We start from the raw sequence: 24,361 nt of genomic DNA on the forward strand, positions 1-24,361 counted from the left end.
AAATTTTAACCTATAATTTGGGTAAAACGTTTAGACATTTTGTTGACGTTGACGTTGAAGCACTGTGTCGTGTTTTCTTTCTTCTTTTTTTGGCGCTGGAAACTGAATTTGTAATACGTATACTAGGGTGGGGTTAAATTTTAATTGCAGCCCCAGTCAGCATTTTGAGTTCAATGTAGGTCGTACGGCATTCTATACGAAATTTGTGGTTGATCGGAAAAACTGATGTTTAGAAAACAATGCTTCCAGAGACCAACTTCTGAATCCAGTCTGAATATCAACCATTCTAAAACTAACAATCAACTTATTAAAAAACGCCACAGAGCGCTAGTCGGGTTTCCTTCTGGGTTAATCTTCTGCAAACATCCAATCGATTCACGGTCTTTGTGTCCTCGTACAAATTTTGTGCGAAATCAGTAGTAGGATTGATTTTCATAGCCGGTGAAAGTCAGTTTTACAGTGTTAAATCCCATACAATTTCTAATAATCAACTGTAAAATTTTTAATTCACCGCTCGAGTTTCTATAGGACCAAAACGTAGAACCGATGCGAGAAAATAAACTATATTTTTATAATTCAACCTTGTTCCACCCTAACTTCGCGTTATCTTGTCGAACACTGATAAAAACTGCTTCACCGCTACAGACCTTGTTCTCTGTGGTTTAGTATAGAGCAAAGCCTCAAAAAAATAAACGGTGTTGCATCAGCTCAAAAGAAATTACCATGCCAAGAAATGTTCAAGAAACTGTTCAAACTTCCAGGAGCACAAGTTTTCGCAGTAAAAAAACGAAATCTGTCGTTGGCATAACGGTCCGAAATGAAAGTTCTCGTGAGCAGAGTGGTCACCAAGTTCATCGAACTGTCTCATTATCCTACACTCAACCCAGCGGTTCCAAAGCGCCAACGAACGAAATCGGAAACAGTCCTTCATTGTTACAGACCTCATCTAATCCAAGGATTGTCCAAAATGCGTCAACTCAGCGAACATCTTGTTATGGTACTAGAAAACCTTACGAAAGTTATTCTAATGAAAGGTAGTTATTGTGGTTATTGTCATCATGTGAGTCATACTACTACTTTGTTTGAATTTATCAGTATGAAGGCTCCAGGCAAAAACCTGACAACGCTAGACAACGCTAGACCACCACCAATCTCTTCTAGAACATTAACAAGCGAATTTAGAAACAACCCCGCACAATGGCCGAGCTGGAAAATACCAGCTTCCCAGGAGAAGCCTGGATACTCCGTCGGAGTCGGTAGCCTTCTCAGTCAGCCTTCTACAAGTTCTTCTAATGACAGGTATTATTATCATACGCGTTATCCATATTATTACACATTGTATTTAATTATTTGGAATAGTGAAAATAATGACCAGCACTTGCATTTTAAACCCAGCACAAAGTATCACTTATTAGTTTCATACTAGACATACTCATTTGAATGAAGCGGTTTTTTTTTCAATTTAAATATTTTTGAACGTGAATTTTCAAGTTTGTGATCCTGTCGAAAAGTGTTTACCCGAAAAGTCTTCCAATCAAACTGAATTTTTTATTGGTGAAACATTTTTTGTCGATTGTGAACATTCGTATAATGAGAATTAAAAGATTTTTTTATTGTGATACCAATTCGTTGCGATTTCAGGCTTCAGTTGGTTTCCCGTTTCCGAGATAGCCAGAGCCAGAGAAAGGCGTTTCTTTCTTCTTTATTTTTTTTAATTTGAGAAAGAAAAAGTGTGATTTTTGCAAATGGAACATCGATGACTCTTTGCGGTTGCAGATTGCAAATGATTCACAGCAAAAATTTTCCTGCACCAAAAAAAAAACCTCGGTGAAAAGTATGCTATGACAATCCCAGAAAACCGACGCCATTACCAGTTATTGAATCGATGCCACCGAAGTCCACCCGATTCCGCATCAGCACGACAAAACTCGCTTCCGAAGTGTGTTTGCGTTCGTATTTTTAGTCCGGAGCTAGAATACCCAGCGGGAGGATATCTTTTTACAATTGCATAATCTTGTAACATACATACATACGGCATGTGCGCTACTAATTTGGTCGAATAACACCACGGTTTGAAAGAGTGCTATAATTTACATGCCACATTTCTTTGGTTTTTTCTCCTGCTGATTTGTCTCTAAAAAAATGGTTTAATAAGAGAACGAAAGTTGTCAAAACGAAATAAAAGGCAACATCGCGCTGAGATTTCGTGTGTCTCCATAAATACGATATTATAGCTCGATCGAACATTAATCCTTTAAGAGGTTCCATCCCTTCCGGCTCGAGAAAAGAAGCCCAAACTTTTGAACTCTCTAGGAAGTGTGAAAGTAATTTTATTTCAAAAAATTAAAAAGCATCGAACAGTACATGTTTTGTTATGTTTGTGAAAATAACCTGTTTAAATCCACCCAGTGGTGTAATGATGCCTTTCTCCTATTACTTATAATATCAAAAATATTACTGTGGAATTCGCAAAAACGACTGTTCATTGAATAGAAATAGGAAAGTTTGTTCGGACTTAATCTAACAAACTTAACAAATCCTGTTTACCCTGTAGTTCCGAAACCGGAAGTAGTATCCACAACAAATTTAGGAATTCCGTATGAAGCTGTAAGACTTTTTCTTTGAACCTATAAGTTTGTGAAAATCGATTTGGCCATCTTGAAGGAAAGTGAGTGAGATCCTATTTACAGTTATTAATCACCAATTCCAATTCATCCGAAACCGGATTCAGATGATCGGTATAACCGAAGTTGGTTTGTTTCTATTTCGGTTAAACCAATTGAACGTAATCTAACAAATCAAGCGAACCTGCTTTTCTGTAACTTTTGCATATGAAATTCAAGTTCAACAGCATGAATCAGCAGCATAAAACATGTAGTAGAATTATTATTATTATTATTATTATTATTATTATTATTATTATTATTATTATTATTATTATTATTATTATTATTATTATTTTTATTATTATTGTTATTATTATTATTATTAATATTATTTTTGACATCACCACACAATCGGCACGGTATTACTGCGCTAGCGGTTGTGAAAATTTCATATTTTTCCAAATAAATTTGAATTCATTGACATTCGTTCATTCTTTCGGTCGCACTTATCATAGAATACCTAAAAATTTTTATCAACCGCAGCACCGTCTTTCGTAATACACTAGTAGCAGACATTCTTAATTGTTTCGATTTCTTCATAGCGTGTACGAAATAAATAGCACACATCGTTCGTTTTGTGTTTTCTTTTTCTTCCGATGTTATACATATTGTCATTCTATATGACCAAGGATGGCTTTTATCGTATCAAAGAACGTTCACTGGCAACTCTTCAACGATTGAATCAGTGCCATCAAAGAGAGTTGGAAATCATCGCAACAACAAAAACCCGGCATGACTCATTTAACATAGAATCGACACCAGTGCAAGAGCGAATTTCTCTTGATGACAATTCTGAGAATCAAAGATATATATGCATATAATCTTTGTATCAGTTGTGTCTATGAAAATGTATGTGAATGCTCCACACAAGGGTTTTGAAATATGGCAACCTAGTATGAGAATCATCAAGTTGAATCATCGATTCGATTTTCTGCGATAATTGTCAACTTGCGATTCTCTCTTGGGAAATTCCACACAGCAACGATCATTATCAGACTGTAATTTTTTTAAGGGCCGTGAAATACTCAGAGTATGAAGTGGAGCGAAGGAATGTAGAAAAATTCTCCCGCGGTTCATGCATTGAGAGACTCGAGCTCTTGTAGCATCTTCTACTGGATTGAAAATGTTGTATACAATATGGATAGCAATATAGCAGATTCTGTCAAATTTTCGGCAATCACCAACACTGTATATGACGATTTGAAAACGTTGACACTCATCAGCCTGTAACTGAAATCGAAGTATGTTCTATTTTTGTAAGAAGGAAGGAGGACCAGTAGTGCCGAATTAAGTTTATATGCCCACAAACTAACAAGCTCTGCAAACTAGAAGAATTTATCAGACAATTTTATGGGATTTGTTCCGGTTTGTGACCATCGTTTGTGAAAAAAAACTAATGAAAATGGTAATTTTCCACTTTAGTTCCAAAACCGAAAGTCGGATCCGGATGAAATGTTCTAGAAGTTTTTAGGAATCTGTAAGACGTTCCATTTGAATCTTAGTTTGTGAAAATCGGTTGAGCCGTTTTAGAGAAAATGAGTGCACACATTTTCTCAATTTTTCACATATTACCATGTAACTCCGGAACCGGAAGACGGATCCAAATGAAATAGCAGGCTTTGAGACTAGTAAACCTTTTATTTGAGTGTGAAAATCAATCAGGTCATCTTTGAGAAAAGTGAGTGCATATTTTTTTCCATTTCTTTGGTACATATCATACTATATCTCCGGAACTCGGATTGGAATGAAATTCAATAGCAGGTTATGGGACCATGAGACCTTTCATTTGAATCTTAGTTTATGAAAATCGGTTCAGCCATCTGCGAGAAAAGTTAGTGCAAAAAAACGTTACATGCACACAAACATTTTGCGTACTCGACGAAATGCGTCGAATGGTATATGACACTCGGCCGTCCGGGCCTCGGTTCAAAAGTCGGTTTTCACAGTGACCTTTCTATATGAGAAAGGCAAAAAGGCGGGATGGTTATGTCAGAAACATAACTGGATGACGTAGATACGTAAAAATAGACATACTTTGTCCACACATACGAATGTCGATAATCGCACGTACTAGTGGATTGATTGTGTGAATTTTTCAAATTATCGGGATTTCTAAATTTAAGTTGGGCTTTAATTTGATATTAATTGCAATATTTTCCTCGTCAAACCCGTCTTGAAAAAAAAAAACAAATTATTTAGCGATTTAAAAGATGTATGGGGCATTCTACGCAAAATCAGCCACCCAAATTTGTTTTTTCATCTAACTATTTTTTTTTCGGTAAAGAACTCGAACATATTCGACAAGGTTTTTTTTTATTTCAATCTGGTACGTGGAATTTTCGAGATATGATTTTTTGAAATTTCGTAATTTTTGAAAAAAAGCCTTTTTTCAACAGCCTATACTCTTATGTTCCTGTTATGGCATGAAATGTGCGTCTTTTCCTTAGCTTTCAAATAAGCGGTTCCACAAAACAATCTTCAAAGTTAATTTCATGAAAAAATTTAAAAAATTTAAACAAATAAAAAATTGTCAAACTTGGGCCTAGTATTTTTCTTTTTTTTTTTTTTTGTTGGGGTTTAACTCAATCTTGACAAAGTTTCAGAGTGGAAAGATCAATACTTTCGGAGCAGTGAATTACGACCCGCACGCGCGGAGCGTACCGCAGCGCAATTCGCTCGGATACGGGCTTTACTTGTCGACACATGTCGCGCCACAGATCGAATCCTAACTTTGTCAGTTTATTGTTAGCAACGTTTCAGGCAGAAAGCGAGTAAAATTGGGACAAAGGATTTGCGTGAGTAATAAAATAATGGTGACATAAAGTTTTGGCACAGTTGCAATTTTTCTATGATTTGGTTTTTCTGTTTTACAAAAACTCATTACTTCAAACGTGTCCTGGGAAGAGGAAGCTTTCATTTTTAATTCCTTGTCTCCGTGCGGTCCAACATAGTGAATGCCTAATTTGAACGTCTTAAACAAAATGCACAAATATGTCTCCCTTATGTTAGTCAATTAAAAACTCTCCTTGTTTCATTTACATTCGTTTTTGGAAACCTGGAAACGCTGGTGAGAGAATGGATTTAACAATGTATAATTGTTTAATTCTCACTCTAGTTATTTTATTGTTGGTGAGTTGTTTTTGCGAAGTTGTTAGACCATGCAATAGGTTTTATGAAAGCTTCAAAAACGATCAAAAAACTATAATATTACTTGTAAAAAAAAGATATTTACTATAGCTGTTATGAAAACAAAGGAGAAGGTGCATGAAATTTCTGAAATCGAAAAAAATTTGTTGTTGCAAAATGTCTTAGAGTTGCCTGAAACTTCGAGATCCGAATGTGTTTGAATGTGGCACCCCAATGTACATAGCATGAATCACTACAAGGAAGAGTCCTTTGGGATGTTAGAACTGTTTAGGTAGGACTATACAATTATTGTCTGAACCACTATTGACCAACGTTGTATCGTTCAAATTTTCAAGCCTATTGGATCGAAACTCTGGAAGTTATGGACCTTTATCTATGGCTATCTCATTCTACGAAGAAGCAAGAGCTCGGCGCGCAGGCCCAAGATTTCTGCTTCGATTGACTTAAAAACTTGAAAACACATTTTTGAAATGTTTAATATTAACAAATTATAAAATAAATAGAATGTTTTGGAAATGTTAGACCCCACGGGCTCCCTTGAGCAATGAATTGATTTTATAGACAAAAAGCTGAACGCGTTTTTCTCGAAAGCAGGTTTTGAAAGTCCATGTCCGTCGTCATTCAAAAACTACTGCACCGATTTTTTTTTAAATTTTGCACACAATTTTTACATATAAAAAAACAGACCCAACGTTTTCCTTTTCGTTGTCCGATACTTTGGGAAGGTTTTACAGCTACAAAACGGCGGATTTTTTCGTGAAAAATCGTAGTTTGCCCTTTAAACAACCACCGAAATTTAAAAAAAAAAATTGAAAAAAATCAAACAAAAACTCTGGCGTCTAGAAAAACTTCTACTCTAACTATGCTGCTTTGATTTGTTCACTTCCGATTAGACTGCGCTGAGATACAGTGGATACCGAAAATCATGATTTTTAAGTAGCGTCCTCAAAATACCTCTTCACCGACTCATTTCTCAATATTTTTACGCGAAAAAATTACAAAACGTTGTTCGAATGATTCTTTTTATCCTGCAAAACATTTGAATATATTTTGTTGAACGATAATTCTGAAAAAACCTAATTCATCCACCTAGTGGTGTAATGATGCCTTTCTCATGTAATATTGTGGTATTCTATTCAAATTTTCTCTTCGATTTTTGAAAGAAATCAAGTGATTGTTAATGCATAACATACAGAATAAAACAGTGCTTTGATTGCGTAAGCCATAAAGAGAACGAAATGGGTTCATTCTTATATGCACTTCCGGCACCGGAACCCGAGAACCGGTATAATCGAAGTCGGTTCGTACGGCCACCAACTAACATGACACACAAACTCTTCTAGTACGCACCCTATAATTCCGGAACCGGAAGTCGGATCCTGATGAAATTCAGGAATTTCGTATGGGACCGGAAGACCTTTCATTTGAATCTAAGTTTGTGGAAATCGGTCAAACCATCGCTAAGAAAAGTGAGTGAGATCCATTTTGATATATATGACCACTATTTCCGGTACTTCCGGAACCGGATACCGGCAACGAGAATAGCCGGAATCAGTTTGTTTAGTTGCCTACTGATAATAGCTATCGATTTGTGTAGTTTTGAGACCATTTTAGAAAAATTTTCACGTATTTTGTTTCGCCGGTTTAAGTGACGGTGTACAATATTGAACACACTTTACCCTATAATTCCGGAACCGGAAATCGGATCCGGATGAAATTCAGGAATTCCGTATGGAACCACGAGACCTTTCATTTGAATCCTAGTTTGTCAAAATCGGTTCAGCCATCTCCGAGAAAACCTAGTGAGATTATTTGACACATACACACACACACACACACATACACACACACACATACACACAGACATTGCTCAGCTCGATGAACTGAGTCGAATGGTATATGACACTTGGCCCTCCGGGCCAATTTTCACTGGTCGGTTTTTCAAGTGATTGCATAACCTTTCTATATGAGAAAGGCAGAATTCCAAAAAATGATGATTTTTTCATCATTCAGACCGTCCATTCTATGCGAAATGCAAATAGATTTAATGTATACGAAATTGTCGTCTCTGATAGGGAAAGCTATGAGTACGGCTTGGTAAACATGTTTAATTATATAATTGTTTGTTTGTTCATTATAAATTAAAATCTCGACCACCAACTATCAAATACCCACTGTTTGCACGGTTTTTTCCGTAGTTTGAGTTCGTATTCCTATACGAGGTCTGTTCAAAAAGTTCCCGGAATTTTTTAATTGCGCGCGTCTGGAGAGTCCGGTGGTCAAAATTTTTTTTATTGTGTTGGTACATATGTCCCTAATGTATGGTGAAATTTTCAGCTGTATTTCATTGTTTACATTCTGTCTTGTAGCGGCTGGTGTAGACGTTTTTTTTTTTGAGCTAGGCGATTTTTGTTAGTTTAAACAATGGAAGAATTGAAGAGTCAAAGAATTTGTATTAAATTTTGCGTGAAAAATGAAATAAAGTGTAACCAAGTGTGCGAAATGTTACAGAGAGCCTACGGTGAGTCTGCTATGAAAAAAACAAGTGTTTACGAGTGGTATAAGCGTTTCCAAGATGGCCGCGAAGACGTTGAAGACGACGAACGCTTCGGTCGACCCAGCACGTCAATAATCGATGAAAATGTGGGAAAAGTGGAAAAAATGATTTTGGATGATCGCCGAATCACTATTAGAGAAGTTGCTGATGAAGTTGGCATATCAGTTGGCTCATGCCATCATATTTTTTCAAATGTTTTGGGCATGAAACGAGTGGCAGCAAAATTCCTTCCAAAACTGCTGAATTTTGATCAATTTTTTGGCTAAAAACAAGACTTTAATCATGCCCCAACCTCCTTATTCACCAGATATCGCTCCGTGTGATTTTTTCCCGTTCCCAAAGTTGAAGAGACCCATGAAAGGACAGCGTTTTTCATCGATTGAAGAGATAAAGGCAGAATCGCTGAGAGTGCTACAGAGCATTACAAAAAGTGACTATCAGGGGTGTTTCGAAGACTGGAAAAAAACGCTGGCATAAGTGTATTATATCTAGGGGGATTACTTTGAAGGGGACCATATAGATGTAGACGAATAAATAAATATATTTTTAGAAAAATGAAAATTCCGGGTACTTTTTGAACAGACCTCGTATAGAATTCAAAAACAATAGTCCTACGTCAAAACGTGCGATATCAGTACAGTGAATAGTAGTACAGATAGCTACGTACTTGCATATTTTATTAAATTTGGGTCTCCCAAAACTCAATTTTGGTAATCCCTTTCAGAGAGGAAGGGGAAACTACCCAATGGCTTTCAGAAAATCTAATTTTTGCTCTTTAAGAAGTTCGTAGGTTTGCTCTCTAAGAATTAGAGCTTTGGTAGATCCAAGTGTACATGCACAATCGAGAAGAAAGCGTCTTTTGCTCATGAAAAATAATTGTCACGATCGTCGTTGAATGGCGGTTCTGTAATCTAAATAACTGTAGAATTTCAATTTCATGTATATCAGTGATAATGATTACACCGATATCTCATCGGATTTTTTTTTAGTATGAAACTATAATTTGAATAATCTGAAACTTCCAATTTAAGGTGTTTTTCCGAAAAAAAACCGCAAAAAATTAATTCAATCATGTTTTAGTGCCCCCATCATGTTTCCAATTCTATCATCACCCGAGGCGGTCGCCTCACTCGCCTCACCCTCACTACGGTACTGGTCTTGATTGGTAATTCCATATGTATATGTACACAAAGCAAATATACGGTTTCGTTTTGATGTTCATTGGTTATTTGAGAGAATCAGTTTCTCTATCCTTGCAAAATGAATGGTTTGGCATGTCAGAGTCGTGTACTAAGTTTAATTCAAGTCGGAGCAAATGGATTGTAATGTTACGGGTTGTCCGTTGGTTGGACCCCTCTGGGTTTTGATTTTAGGTGCACAAACATTTTCTCGAAAGATTTTATTTCCATTCAATATTTAATATTCCGTGCAAAAATTCAAACTTGGCTGTGAAGAAACATTGGAAATAAGGTAGCAAAAAAGAACAAAAAATAATACCTTATCAGAATGTTGCAGCTTATTCCCCGGAACGATAGAATCAGCAATATCCGACACCAAATAAATAATAATCGCATATACATATGTTGGCAGTTCAATGCAAGTCTATTTTCGATTCTAACACACTAACTGCTATCCACACTAACTATTTCACTTTTTTTCTATGCATGGTCGACTCTGGCCTTCCGCTCATAGGATCAGAACGCCAGAACGTTATAACCTTCGCGATAAAAATTTTCATGTGATAATTTTTCACCAGCAAGAATTTAAAGATAAAAAACAAAACCGAAAAGGAAGCGAGCAGGATATGAAACTCTTGAAAAATTTCTTTCCCAAGTATCGAGTAGGATGTATGGACATATACGAAAACAAAAAGGTCACCAAAGTGAAAGATGTTATGCAGAAAGGTATGCTTTTCCACTGACATTGAATCAATTTACCTATTTTTGTTTTTTTTTTCCAGTATCAAAGAAAGATTTCAAATCCAACTGTTGCTTGATGGTTATTATAATGAGTCACGGTGATGAGAATGGTAACATTTGGGCCTACGATGGTAAATACAATTTTGAAAAAGACATTGTAGAACGAGTCTTGTTGAATGATTCACTGAAGGGCAAACCAAAAGTATTTATTGTTCAAGCTTGCAGAGGCAATGCGACTATGGAAGCCGATTCTTACCCAATTACCACAAACAAGAACGATATTATCAAATGTTTCGGCACTTACGAAGGTGCTGCGGAATGAAATGGTTTCCAAAATGAAATCAGTAAATATGAAACGATTTTTTCAGGTACCGTAGCATACAGAGACGAAAGTTCCGGAACTTACTTCATACAGGGACTGTTTAAATTACTAGAGCAAAATGGACATATGGATCTCCCGGACATAATGACTGAATTGCGAGGAGATTTTTCAACCAAAAAGTGAAACATCAGCACAACGGCGTATAGGTTGTGATAATAATTCGTTTTTACCATTTTCAGCTTTCCGCAAGTACCCACAACATCGACAACATTCACGAAAAAGTTTTACTTCAGAGATCTTATGAAATAAAACCACGGCTTATCTATAACCTAAAGAAACGCATCATCAACAGAGCAAAACTATTTTGCAGAAACATATTTTAGAAAAATGCTATGCTATCGACGAATAAATATGAAAAGTTTTATCAATAAGAACGTAAGACTAATTTATCGGTCTGTCAAATAAGACGTTAGAACTAGTAAAGTGCATAACTTGATTGTGGTAATCCATCTTTCGGTCAAGATATTTTGTGTATTGAGAAAGTTTTTCTTTCAATTTGGGAAATATTTTGCTTACTTTTGCTTCTACTTTATATCATTTTATCACATTTTATTTCTATTGTCGGTACTTCCGGAACCGAAAGCTGGATATCGGAATAGTGACATTCGGTGCATTCAACCATGCACTAATATGACCTACAAATTTTTTACGATTCTCTATGACGATATGAATTTTGAAAAAAAGTGTACCGGTAGTCGGACTTGGATGAAGTTCAGCAAATCATGTATGGAACTATCAATGGTTTATTTACCACTAGCCAATATAAATTGGCAGTTTATGAACAAAGTGTTCCTGAAATTGACGTTTTCATACTGAGCATCCTACCTCCGGAACCAGGGGTTTGATCCGAATGAAAATTGGAATACTCTTATGGCATATTAGGAACTTCCATCTCTGAGAAAAGTGAGTGACATTATTTTCACATTTTTTGTGCATTATTTGCAAATTTTTTATGCATATCATCCTGTAACTTCGGAACGTACATGTTGGATGTTGGATACATATGAAATTCTGGAACTTTGTTTGGGACCTTGAGACCTTCAATTTGAATTTCACATTTTTTGGCGCATATCATCCTGTGATTCCGGAACCAGAATTCGGATCCAAATGATATTCAGGAACTTTGTATGGGACCATAAGACCTTTCATTTGAAGTTTGAGAAAATCGGTTCTGCCTTCATCGAGAAAAGTGAGTGACATTATTTCCAAATTTTTGGTGCATTATTTTTACGTTTTCGGAACATATCATCCTGTAATTCCGGAACCGGAAGTCGGATCCAAATGATATTCCGGAATTTTGTATGGAATTATGAGACTTTTCATTTGAATCTAAGTTTGTAAAAATTGCTTAACCATCTCCGAGAAAACTTTGTGAAACACACACACATACACACACACATACACACACACACACACACACACACACACACACACAGACATTTACTCAGCTCGTTGAGTTGAGTCGTATGGTATATGACATGCGGCCCAAAAGTCGGTTTTTGCAGTGATTGTATAGCCTTTCTATATGAGAAAGGCAGAAATTAAGTGTACGTATGATATATGTTAAAATTATAAAATAGGTTAAAATGTCAAACAAAGTTTTTCCGAACAACCCTACGACTTCCCTAATACCGATATTTGAAACTCTGATTAGTTTCGACCCTCCAATTGGGACAGAAATTAATGCTAAATTTCGTTGACTGACCAATTCCAACAATTATGATTTTTACATGTTTCATGACAACATTGAAGTGTAAATAAGTAAAAGTAGTGTTACACGTTGTTTGAGTTTTGGAGGTAACGTTTGCATAAAAAAAACCTGTTTTGATCCACCTAGTGGTGTAACGATGCCTTTCTCATATATCTAATATATAAATGTGCATTTCTAAGACAAAGCAAGAAAACCGGCTTTCGAAACTTCGAAAATTCGAGTAAAAAATCGCCTAATTTTGGAAAACTGGGTGAAAAAAGACCTCTGTATATTTGCTTCTCGGATAAGAAAATACCATCTAAACAAGAGTAGCGACCCATCAAAATTTTGCTTGTGCATCGCAAAAATCCATACTACTCGCTCACAAAGTTATCGAAATTGATGAATGTGGGTAATAAAAATATTCGAAGGTCATTTTTCGATAGTCAGTATGTCAAGTCCGGAAGGGAAACGAAAGCTGGCTGCCGCAAAAACGTCGAGAGGAGTGGTCATCTGTTACAAGCGGATTTCCAACATCAGCATCCAAGAAATATTCGACCGTGTATCGAGCTGAAAATCGAGCAGGTTTATCGGCATACAAGAATCGTACGATAAGCAAATCATGTCGGTCGCTCTCATAAGAAGCCAATAAAGTTTAATTACAATGTTCAGGGTGATGAAATCTAAATCAAAACATTCAGATTTTAAACAGTTACCGGAAGAGAGATATACGCTGTCGAAATTCGCACAAAATTATCTCGAGTGGTGAGTCACCTCTTACAACGACTTGAAGAGCACGAACACTTAAATCGCAACCAAAATCATCAACCAAGCATTTAAGGTTTCTTTTTCTTAAGCAGTACAAATGTTCTGAAACAAAAACTCTCCCAAGACTCCATTGCTCCACCTAATAGATATATATTGAGGCAATGTCCAGTGCATACTCAAAACGAAGCCACTGACTATTGTCAGTGAGATGCAGTTCAAGACAAACTGACGTTCTCTGACGAAGAGGCTGTACAAAACATGATCGAAGTCAGAGTCAAACGAAAGGCCCGTATATTCGCATTTCGAACAAGAATATTTGTTCTGTATTCGGTATAAATTGAACTTGAAATACTTAGGTGGATTTGACGTTTCCATCATAAAGTTTGATATGTTTAACCATTACCATCTTCAAAACATTTGAGCGCTATTTGTTTTGTATACAGTGAGTTGAACCTCAGCAAGGAAATGAAATTGAGTCGTGAAAGTGTTCGTGCAATGATTTATTACGATTTTCGTCATAGATTAGACAAGAATGCTTTAATCAACTTAGTTCGATTTTCTCAGTGTAGCGAATATTTGAGTACCCAAAATGGCGAATTGTTGAGCCACCCGCCGTACGGTCCTGAATTGGCACTTAACGACTTCTATTTGTTTCCTTCCGTAAAGAATAAGCTTCATGGAGATCGATTAAATACTCCTGAAGAAGCCGTTGAAGCATTAAAAACCCGTGTTTTGCTGCTAGGCTTTCTCAGATAGATTTTTGGCACTAAAATGTCTTACTCTTCGCTATACGAGACTGGGTGTCAATTTGAAAAATGCAAAATTTACCACGTAACCTTTTCTGTCAGAATTTTGAACGCTTATAACTCAGTCATTTGTTGAAGGATCTATATAATTTAGATACCAATTGATTTGAAAAAAATTAAATTTAACTTATGAAGTTTTTTCAATTGCATACCATTGAAAAATTGATTTGAATTGACCTATGTTATCACGAGCCAATCACAGTTTGCCAATAATGTCATCCTCTGGTCCCATTTATTTCGGGCATATATTTATAGATCCCCTTTTGCGAGCAGTACTATAGCACAAAAGGGAATCTATTAATACATATATGCCCGAATACATTTTTTCTTTAATTTACTCCTGGCTGCCAGCGAGGAAGAATGAGTGAATGACAAAACTGAAAGTTACATTCATTCGTTTGCTGAATATTCGCTTTTGTATATGTGCGGTATGTTGATACCGTATTCACTGGTATTGAATACAAGTTAGCTGTTTATCTTGATTCTCCGGTAATTAGCTGGCCAACTTAGAATTATCGGCGATAGATTTTTTGAACCTAATTTGAAGCGCTTGTATCTCTGTGATTTATTGATAAACTAGCTGAATGACCCGGCGTTGCTCGGAAATGTTTCGGGAAGAAAAGGCCGAATAGAATTCCCGAAGTTGTGCTACTTAGTGTAATACTCTGAGTAGTTTTATGTTGCTATTCAATCAATTTTACCTTACACTTTCCATGTTTGGGGCACTTGCTGCACTTGCTGCACTCCCTCTCTTTTAAAATAACCTTTTAATCTACATTGACATAAAAGTAGGATCTGTATTTGTCAAGATGCATCGTTTCTCGTAAAACAAATTTTATAATGAACTCCTCTTTTATTAGTGAACTTACTACAGCTCTCCTCCATGATAACCCTTATGACCACCTCTTAGTAGTGTACGAAGTTTCTATGCTCTTCAAAAAGTATCGATGAATTCATTAAAATTAACAATAGCAGTACTACTTAATTCAAATTAACGATAGCAATACTATCTAGCACAATCTTGACATTCTTGCCCTTATCTTCTTCTATAAAAAAAATAAGATGAAAATTGATTTTCAAGATCCCCTTCTCCTAGTCTGAATCCCTATCTTGTTTGACGACGAATAAGAAAATGTTACAATAAACCATTGTCATGAATATCTAAGCTTGTCGTGACCACCTCTGAACAGTAAAAAGTGTACCTGTGCGATAATTTACTGAGTTGTTATGGAACTTTGCTGCCCCCCCTCTCTCCACCTTAAAATATCCAACCTAGTTAGGTGTGGTGAGCTTGAGTTGTTTTGGAGTTACGTTCGATTATATTAACAATTTGAACTTTGCTCTTACCTTGGATGAGACCCTTACTTTATCCACCCGCTCCCACTCTCTTCATAAACATTTTCTTAGGATCATCTGAAGCGCAAATAATATCTGTACTCAGCAAGAAGTATCGTTTTATGCAAAATTCTCGTCAAATTAGACACATTTTTTCATGAACCCCCCTTTCCCCTGTTAAGGACACTTGCTACGCTCCCTACCCCACAAAATTCCCTTATGACCATCTCTTAAGAGCAATAAGTATCTGTACCAAGTTTGATAGCAATCCGTTAATTAGTTCCGGAGTTATTACATTACAAACATTACACCCCCCCTTTTTTAAGGCATTTGCTACATCCACCACCAATATAATCATATCTAATATAAGCAAACTGTTTCTATGGTCTAAAAAAGTATCGATTCTCGTCAAATTAGACCATTTTTTCATGCCCCCCCCCCTGTTAAGGACACTTACTACGTTCCCTCCCCCATTAAAATACCCTTATGACCTTCCCAGAAGAGCAAGAAGTATCTGTACCAAGTTTGGTGGCAATCCGTTCAATAGTTTCGGGATTGTGCCGTTTCAAACATTACACCCCCCTTTTTAAAGCCACTTGCTACATCCACACCCCGTAAAGTCATATCTAATGTATGCAAAATGTTTCTATGGTTTTCAAAACGTATCGATTCTTGTCAAGTTATTGTAGCAGTCATATCTTATTCAGCAATAAGTTTCAAGCATCCAGTAGATCGATTTCAATAATTGCGCCAACAGTTATACAACCTATCGTTGGCCAACTTTTGCACAACACCCTAATCAAATTTTCCCCTCATTTAAGTTGAATAATTCGTTGAGTCTCTCCTTAGAGTGAAATTCACGAAGATTCCTCGCGAATAATGTATGATGGAGGGGAGGGATGGCGCCAAGGATTGGTTAACCGAATAAAACAGTCAGTGGGGTCATTGATCGCCGAATTTGTCCGATGAAATTAGCGGGACAATACGTATTTCCGGTGAATTCGTACGAAATTACCTTCCCTAATCTGAGGATTTCCAATGCTAGTTTATTTCGTCCCAGTCCGCCAAACTTAGTGGAAGCTTCGCGTAGTTGTCCGGTGTTAGTTTCAGATAGGTAATAAAGTGACGTATTCTTACGTAAAGTTTCCATAAATATTTGTCTCTCTCCTTTGCCTAGATTGCTAATATAGTAGTGATTGCCACGATAAGTAGTGCGTGTAGAGAATAGTGCGTGCGAAGTAAAACAAGAATCAGGTAAAAGTGCTCAAAATCGTGCCATTGACCTCACCAATGTGCTAATGACCCCGTCTGCATCAGCCAGACGGCATTCGTTTCTTTTATCTATTCTGCGCAGCTACGACGAAAGAGAGGAAGGAAGGAAGCAAGCACCGGACGCGGGCCAAAGTCCACCAACGGACGAAAATTCAAACTCCGGCAACCGTTACACCGCCGGAAAAGTTCGGTCCGTCAACTGACCGTTAGTAGCAGCCAGCGAACGTCGGCCAGAATCGGTGTGGTAGATCACCGGTTACGTGAGTACCCGGAATCGTCATCACCGCCATCACCAATAAAACGACGATCGACCCAGCATCCACCACCAACAGTAAGCAGCAGACGCAGAAACCACTGGTGAGTCCGTATCGTTCTTGCTAAATAGTGGGGCGGCGTCCACTGAAGACGCCCCCGTGATTCAGAACCGTTTAAGTGCACTATAATTAAAAATCCCGTTTAAAAACGGAAGTAGGGACGCGTCCATAAATTGAGGGTTGTGTGTCGGCCATCATGCTTTTGTGACACCATTTTTGAACGCCACACACAACCCATTGTATTAGTCACCCGGGTGCGAAGCACATCTCATTGCTGGAGCCGTGGAGTGACGTCGTCGTCTGAGAAAGTGGGAGAGGAAAGCACAAATGGTCAATGAGCACAAGTAGGGAGAGAAATCACGCACGCACATAGGAGCTAGGCTAGATAGGAAATTAGAAAAGCTAATATAGACATGCAATATAAAGTCAAACCGTTTTTCCGTTAATAAATGATTATTTATTTCAATGCCTAAATGTAACTCGATTGTAATCATAGAACTCCTATAGGTATTTGGTGGGGTTTTCCGTATGTTTGCGTCACTTCGTTAGAGCTTTTTCGTTGTTGGCTGTCTTCCGCTCAGCGGAATTTGAATGTGTGCTGTAAGTTCAGCTTCCATTAGGTTTACGCTATCTGGTGGCAGATAGCTGCACTGCCCATGATGATAAAGTTAGGCACGGGTAACTTTCTCACCGTTGATTATCTGAGGGTAATGAGGTTTCGGTGATTGCTGCTGACTGATAATAGGGTCATCTACCCGTCTTTGGAGACTAGTTTTTGGTTAGCCTAACTTGACCGATCCTGATTCATTTTTTCGTTGACCTTCTTCGGGAACTCGCCCTAAGGAGAGTCTCATCCGGGCAAACACATCGTGGCGTGCAGTCTTCCTTATAGGGAAGTGGCGCTATAAACTGCACGCTGGTTAGGGATCGGCAAGGGTCGGCTACATATTGGCGCCCAACTACAGGGATTTTCGAATTTTTGGGAGTACATGGAAAATATCATGGAAATTGGTCAATCATTTAATAATCTTTTTCAATTATGTTTAACCTAGGTTTATAGAGTTGTTATTTGGGATTTAGACATGAATGTAGAGACAAATGTCTTTGAAGACAAGTTGGGAAGAATTCAGGAACATAATTTGAGGAATTTGTTGAGGCTACGGAAATATTGTGGTATTTATGTGAGTATTTGAGTTGTTGTTGTTTGTTGTTTATAATAAAATAAATACACATACACATACATAGCGTATATAATATAATTTATTATTATTAGATTAAATACAATTATCGATTGCGAATATTTATTAACCTCGTTTCGTGTTTGATAAATTCTTGTATATAATTTCTTTGTGAATAATTTATTATTACGGTTGAGTGAACAATTTCCAAAGCTGCTAGGAAGCAATTACATTAAAAAAAAAAAATGGCTTTCAAATTTCCGAGAGTCGACCACTTAACCAATGAGGAATTGGATTACGAACTCATAATTCGCGGTAGATTGGAAGAAACTAAAGCTGATTCGGAAGCTAAGTATCGACTCTTGCGAAACCTTTTCCACGAAGACTTAAGAGAAAATCGAGAATATTCGTCGCGATTTACTATAGAACAAGAATTCGATCGCGTTTCTAGCATCGTAGACGATTTACGAAGAAAATTAGAAAAAGGTCCAGACGACAGGTCTATTTCACGCTTGAAACATTATGCTCTTAGAATTGCGAGAAGCACCGTCTCGGATCCTGGATCTGAAGAGATGAAAAAAGAACTTGGAGGGAGAATTCGAATGATATTACAGACTTTCAATGGGAAGAAAGCTTTGGATGCTGTTCCCCTAGAAGGGGCCGTTGGTGGATTGGCGTTGGAGACCAGGAAGGACGATGTAGAGAGTAACAGTAGGCTATCAGAGAGTACGACAAAAGAAGGAAGCTCGGAGTTTTTGAATCCAGGACCCCAAAAAAATCGACCGTTAATACAAGATCCGCGACAATCACTGGGAACGGTCCCAAAACCAGTTAAGCAAGATGAGTTAAGTCGAGAAAACGCGCAACAAAACGAAAACAATTTACTGCGGAAAAGAGTAGCGGTGTTGGAGCAAGAACTGACAAATTTACGGCTAGCAATTCAAAATTCAAAACCAACGGAAGCGGAGAATGGGGCAAAATCACGAAACGTGGATGAGAGGCCGGATAGGCAGGATTCTCACAGAAGAAACTCCCTTTTCCCGTTCAACCATGGCGCCATACGATGCGCCGAACCAAAGAGTCGAGGAGAAATAGGTCGGTACAGTGACGTTCAAGATAAGAGGCGGATACAGTGGGATCAACGAAGACCATTTTTGAGAGAATCAACTGAACAAGTGTTAGATAATGTGAACAATTATCGGGAACATATCAAACGAAATGACAGCTCTGCTCGAATGTCGATTAGGGACAGAGAGAGGTCACAATCTCAGTTTAGCCAGGATGAAATAGTAGAAACAGACCAAGAATCGGCCGGGAGAATGAGTTTTCAAACATTTGGCAGAAGTAGATACCCAGAGCATGAACTACATCGTAGACAGAGTAACGTTGCTTTGGAAAGCAGCGAGGATGAAGATGGTTATTCTTCGGAAAGGTTCCACAGACCTCGGGTTAATAGACGAATAGGTGACCGCGAGATTCAAGATGCTGATCGGCGTATGGAAAAATGGCATCTCACGTTTAGTGGAGACGCAAGGCATCGATCATTAGAAGACTTTTTGCATAAGATTCGAAGACTTGCAAGAATGGATCGAATTGCAGACGACATTTTACTGCAAAGAGTTCATACGATTTTGCGCGGAGAGGCCTACGATTGGTACTTGTGCTACGCCGATGAATTCTTAGACTGGCAGGACTTCGAAGAAAGAATTCGTTACATGTACGGAAATCCAAACAAGGACCAGGGAAACCGACAGAAAATATACGAACGTAAACAGCTACGTAACGAGCCTTTCCTGACGTTCAAAACGGAAATAGAACGATTGAATAAACTTTTATCAACGCCACTAGACCCAGACAGAATTTTTGAGGTGATATGGGACAACATGCGCCCACATTACCGTTCAAAGCTGGCGTGTAGAACAGTACGAGATCTGCGAAAACTAGAGTACTATGCGTACCGCATCGATGCAAATGATCCCGCATTAAGACAATCGCGAGAAGGTCCTACTAGGAATATGAGCGGGCTACATAATATTGAAGCAGAGGAGTCAACGGGCTCATATTCAGAAGCAGAAGAAATCAATGCTATTGATAGAAGGTTTGACAATGATCGTCGAGCAAAAGAATCACAGAAAACTTTATCGCGCACTCCGCAGGCAGCAGGAGATGCTACAGTTGAACAGCAATCCGGTCCTCTATGCTGGAATTGCCGCAGGACCGGACATGTATGGCGAAATTGTAGACAAGAGAAGCAGTTATTCTGTTATATCTGCGGGACACCGGGTAAAACGACGATAACGTGCGAAAACCACCCTCGAAGTCAGCGCACTAGGCAAGGTTATTCGGGGGGAAACTAAGCCAGGAATGCGTAATAGGGAACGACAGCATTCCTTCGACAAACGACGTTCCCAGTCCATTTGAAGATCCATTTGAAAAGGTCTGTGAGGTAAGAATCCATACCGAGAGCAGTCCTCAAGTGACTGTGAGGATTTTCGATACTGATTACGACGCACTACTCGATTCTGGCGCAAGTGTCAGTGTTACGAGTATAACCGATATTGCAGAAAAGTATGGTCTGACAATGCAGCGTAGCCCACTGAAGATTGTAACTGCAGATAAGACTGTGCACGATTGCTTAGGGTATGTTCACCTACCGATGATGTTTAAAGGATTAACAAAGGTAATCCCCACGCTAGTGGTCCCACAGATTAGCAGAGAATTAATATTAGGATATAACTTCTGGAAATCATTTGGAATCGAGCCAATGATGGAGGGTAAATATGGCTTTGAACGGGTCGCTGTCGCTGACACTAAACCAATGGATAGTGGAAAGGTGGAAATGATACAATTCACGTTGCTACCAATCGAAACCTTGCCGATGATGAAAATCATGGAGCCAGACGCAACATTGGACATTCCAGCCTTGGAACTACCAGAACCATCGAAGACGACTCCGGAGACAGTAGAGACAGAACACGATCTAACGACCACCGAACGTCAGCAATTGGTGGACGCAATTAAACATTTTCCAATCACCACAGAAGATAAATTAGGAAGGACGTCATTGTTGCAGCACGAAATTCAGTTGAGCGAGGAAGCAAAACCAAGAAGACAGCCGTGGTACAGGTGTTCACCAGTAATACAAGCGGAAATGGAAGCCGAAATTGAACGTTACAAAAAAATAGATGCTATCGAAGAGTGTGCGAGCGAATGGGCCAGCGCTTTGGTGCCAGTTCGGAAAGCGAATGGGAAGCTACGGATATGTCTAGATTCTCGGAAGATAAACGCGTGGACCAAGAAGGACTCGTACCCAATGAGAAATATGGGGGAGATTTTCCATCGTTTGGGAAAGGCAAAATTCTATTCGGTAGTAGATTTGAAAGACGCCTATTTTCAAATTCCTTTAAAAGAAGAATCTAGGGATTATACGGCATTCAGAACACCACAGGGTTTGTATCGATTCAAGGTTTGTCCTTTTGGGCTAACAAACGCTCCGTTTACAATGTGCAGACTAATGGATCGGGTAATTGGGTTCGATCTCGAACCAAATGTGTTCGTTTACTTGGATGACATTGTAATAGCGACAAACTCGTTCAACGAACATGTGAGACTGCTAAAGTTAGTAGCTGAGCGATTGTCGAAAGCGAATCTGACAATCTCGCTGGATAAAAGCCGGTTCTGCAGGAAGCAAGTGACGTATCTCGGGTATCTATTGACTGAAAATGGGGTGTCGATTGACAATTCGCGGATTTCACCAATCCTGGATTATGCTCGTCCAAAAAATGTAAAGGACATCCGGCGACTTTTAGGCCTCGCAGGTTTTTACCAGCGGTTCATCCGCGATTACAGTCGCATTGTTGCGCCGATCTCCGATCTACTTAAGAAATCTAGAGTAAAGTTTGTGTGGACGGAAGCAGCAGAGACAGCGTTTGGAGAACTCAAAGCAGCGTTAGTGTCAGCACCGATCTTGGGTAACCCAGACTTCAGCAAGCAATTCACGATCGAATCTGATGCATCAGACAACGCGGTAGGTGCTGCATTGATTCAACACATCAACAACCAGCCAAAAGTAATTGCGTACTTTAGCAAAAAACTGAGTAGCACACAACGGAAGTATGCAAGTGTAGAAAAGGAGTGTTTGGGCGTTCTACTAGCGATCGAACATTTTCGGCACTACGTGGAAGGGTCCCGCTTCAAAGTCGTAACCGACGCGCGTAGTCTACTATGGTTGTTCACGATTGGGGTGGAATCTGGCAATTCAAAGCTGTTGCGGTGGGCACTGAAAATTCAGTCCTACGACATCGAGCTGGAATATCGAAAGGGGAAAAACAATATCCTGGCAGATTGCTTGTCGAGATCGGTGGAGACGATTTTCACTCTGACTATTGATGTGGAGCATCAAGAAATGGTCTCAAAGATTCAGAAAAATCCGACTGACTTTCCTGATTTTCGAGTGATAGACGGTGAAATCTGGAAATATGTCAAGAGTGACGGGAAAATCGAAGATGCACGTTTTCAGTGGAAAAGATATCCTGCAAAATCAGAGCGGAAAGAAATTATCAGCAGAATCCACGAGCAAGCTCATCTAGGATCCGAGAAGACACTAGCAGCAGTTAAGGAACGGTTTTTCTGGCCTAGGATGAGCAGTGATGTAAAGGAACAGTGCCGGACCTGTCTGACATGTCAGACGAGCAAAGCGACAAACCAGAACACGACTCCACCGATGGCAGAGCAAAAGAAGATTGTTCAGTACCCATGGCAGTTCTTAGCAATGGATTACGTTGGTCCACTTCCAGCTTCAGGTAAAGGCAGAAGCACTTGCCTTCTCGTCGTAACTGATCTCTTCAGTAAATTCGTTCTGGTACAACCTTTTCGCCAAGCCACCGCAGAAACGTTGATCCAATTCGTGGAGAATGTCATCTTCTTGTTGTTCGGTGTTCCTGAAGTGATTTTATCGGATAATGGGACGCAATTCACCTCAGCCTCTTTCCAAAGCTTGTTGGCAAAGTACAACGTAACACACTGGAGAACACCCAATTACCATCCGCAGGTCAACGATTCTGAACGTGTTAATCGCGTGATCACAACAGCCATCAGGGCCTCGATTCGTAAAGATCACAAGGAATGGGCAAACAACTTACAACAAATTGCCAACGCTGTACGCAACTCGGTTCACGAAGCAACTCGTTATACTCCGTACTTCGTTTTATTTGGTCGGAACATGGTATCGGATGGTAGGGAGTATCGCCATCTAAGGGATTCAACGTTAAAGACCACCGACGGTCTAGTTGAAAATGAAGAGAGAAAAAAAATACTTGATGAAGTTCGGAAGAATTTGAAGTCGGCATATGATAAACATTCCTCCTACTACAACCTGCGCTCCAATGCCAATTGCCCAACGTATTCCGTAGGGGAAAGGGTTCTAAAGAAAAACATGGAACAGTCGGACAAAGGCAAGGGTTTTAGTTCAAAACTAGCGCCGAAATATGTTACAGCAGTTGTGAAAAGGGTCGTCGGTACTCATTGTTACGACCTCGAAGACTTAAAAGGAAAAAGACTTGGGATTTTCAACTGTAAGTTTCTAAAGAAGCTTATTAGTTCAAGTTCGACATAGATGTTACCGATAATCGGTTAATATAGTAGTTATTAAGCTATGTATCTTTCAGTATTTACTGATGGAGACAATGCACCATGATGCTCTTGCTCTGGTTGCAGGAAATACTGTACATTTATTCGTAAAGTTAGCTCCGTCTTGCAGACAGTGCGGCCTCCACAACAACTTTCATTTACTGGAGGAACGTTGTTGTTAAGAAACTTCAATAAGAATTTAACAAATTTTTGGACAGTGCCATGTGGTTTCCGTAGTTTGGACCATTTTTTGATCAGAAGACTTGTTATTGGGCGAACAAAGTTCCCTTCGACCAGAAGACAGAGGGAGTCCTTGATGTTACGTCAGGACGATGACCTAGAACACCAAGAACTCAGAGCCATTAGTGTGATGATGAGGAGTACCGAGATCATAAAACGGGAAGCAAAAAAGCGTGAGTCTAAGACTGGGGAATCTTAGATGTTGATCGTGAAATAAGACTCAGAAGTCCGTTAAAGACGATGTTGAGCAAACCCGAGTAAATCGAGCTGTCAGTAACATGTCGGACGGTTGAAGAAGGTCCAAATTCATGAAATCGACTGTGCCCGGGAAAACTGGCCGTTTTCGGAGAAAATTCCGACATTTTGAACCAGTACAATGTGGGGGAGAGATGCTTTGATTTAGCATCATCAATCAAATAATAATTAATAATTGTAAATAAATTTTCGGATATAAGTGAT

General features: G+C 38.8%; 2 protein-coding genes and 1 long non-coding RNA gene across 4 annotated transcripts in view; 2 read left to right on the forward strand and 1 right to left on the reverse strand.

Annotated features, from left to right (window-relative positions):
• Positions 1-24,361, reverse strand: part of LOC131438235 (uncharacterized) — a 679,506-nt gene that overhangs the window by 581,917 nt on the left and 73,228 nt on the right. The gene's annotated exons all lie outside the window — the stretch shown is intronic.
• On the forward strand, positions 653-11,091 carry LOC131438234 (caspase-7-like). Its single transcript, XM_058608109.1, has 6 exons — positions 653-1,034; positions 1,096-1,299; positions 10,063-10,274; positions 10,331-10,597; positions 10,658-10,790; positions 10,851-11,091. Exons 1-6 carry the CDS (start codon positions 724-726, stop codon positions 10,918-10,920), a joined length of 1,197 nt encoding a protein of 398 aa, XP_058464092.1. The 5' UTR covers positions 653-723; the 3' UTR covers positions 10,921-11,091.
• Positions 16,003-17,330, forward strand: LOC131438238 (uncharacterized). The gene is made up of 2 exons (XR_009230895.1): positions 16,003-16,524; positions 16,588-17,330. It is a non-coding gene; the product is annotated as an uncharacterized LOC131438238 (long non-coding RNA).

The sequence above is a fragment of the Malaya genurostris genome, chromosome 3, assembly GCF_030247185.1.
Source record: "Malaya genurostris strain Urasoe2022 chromosome 3, Malgen_1.1, whole genome shotgun sequence".
NCBI lineage: Eukaryota > Metazoa > Arthropoda > Insecta > Diptera > Culicidae > Malaya > Malaya genurostris.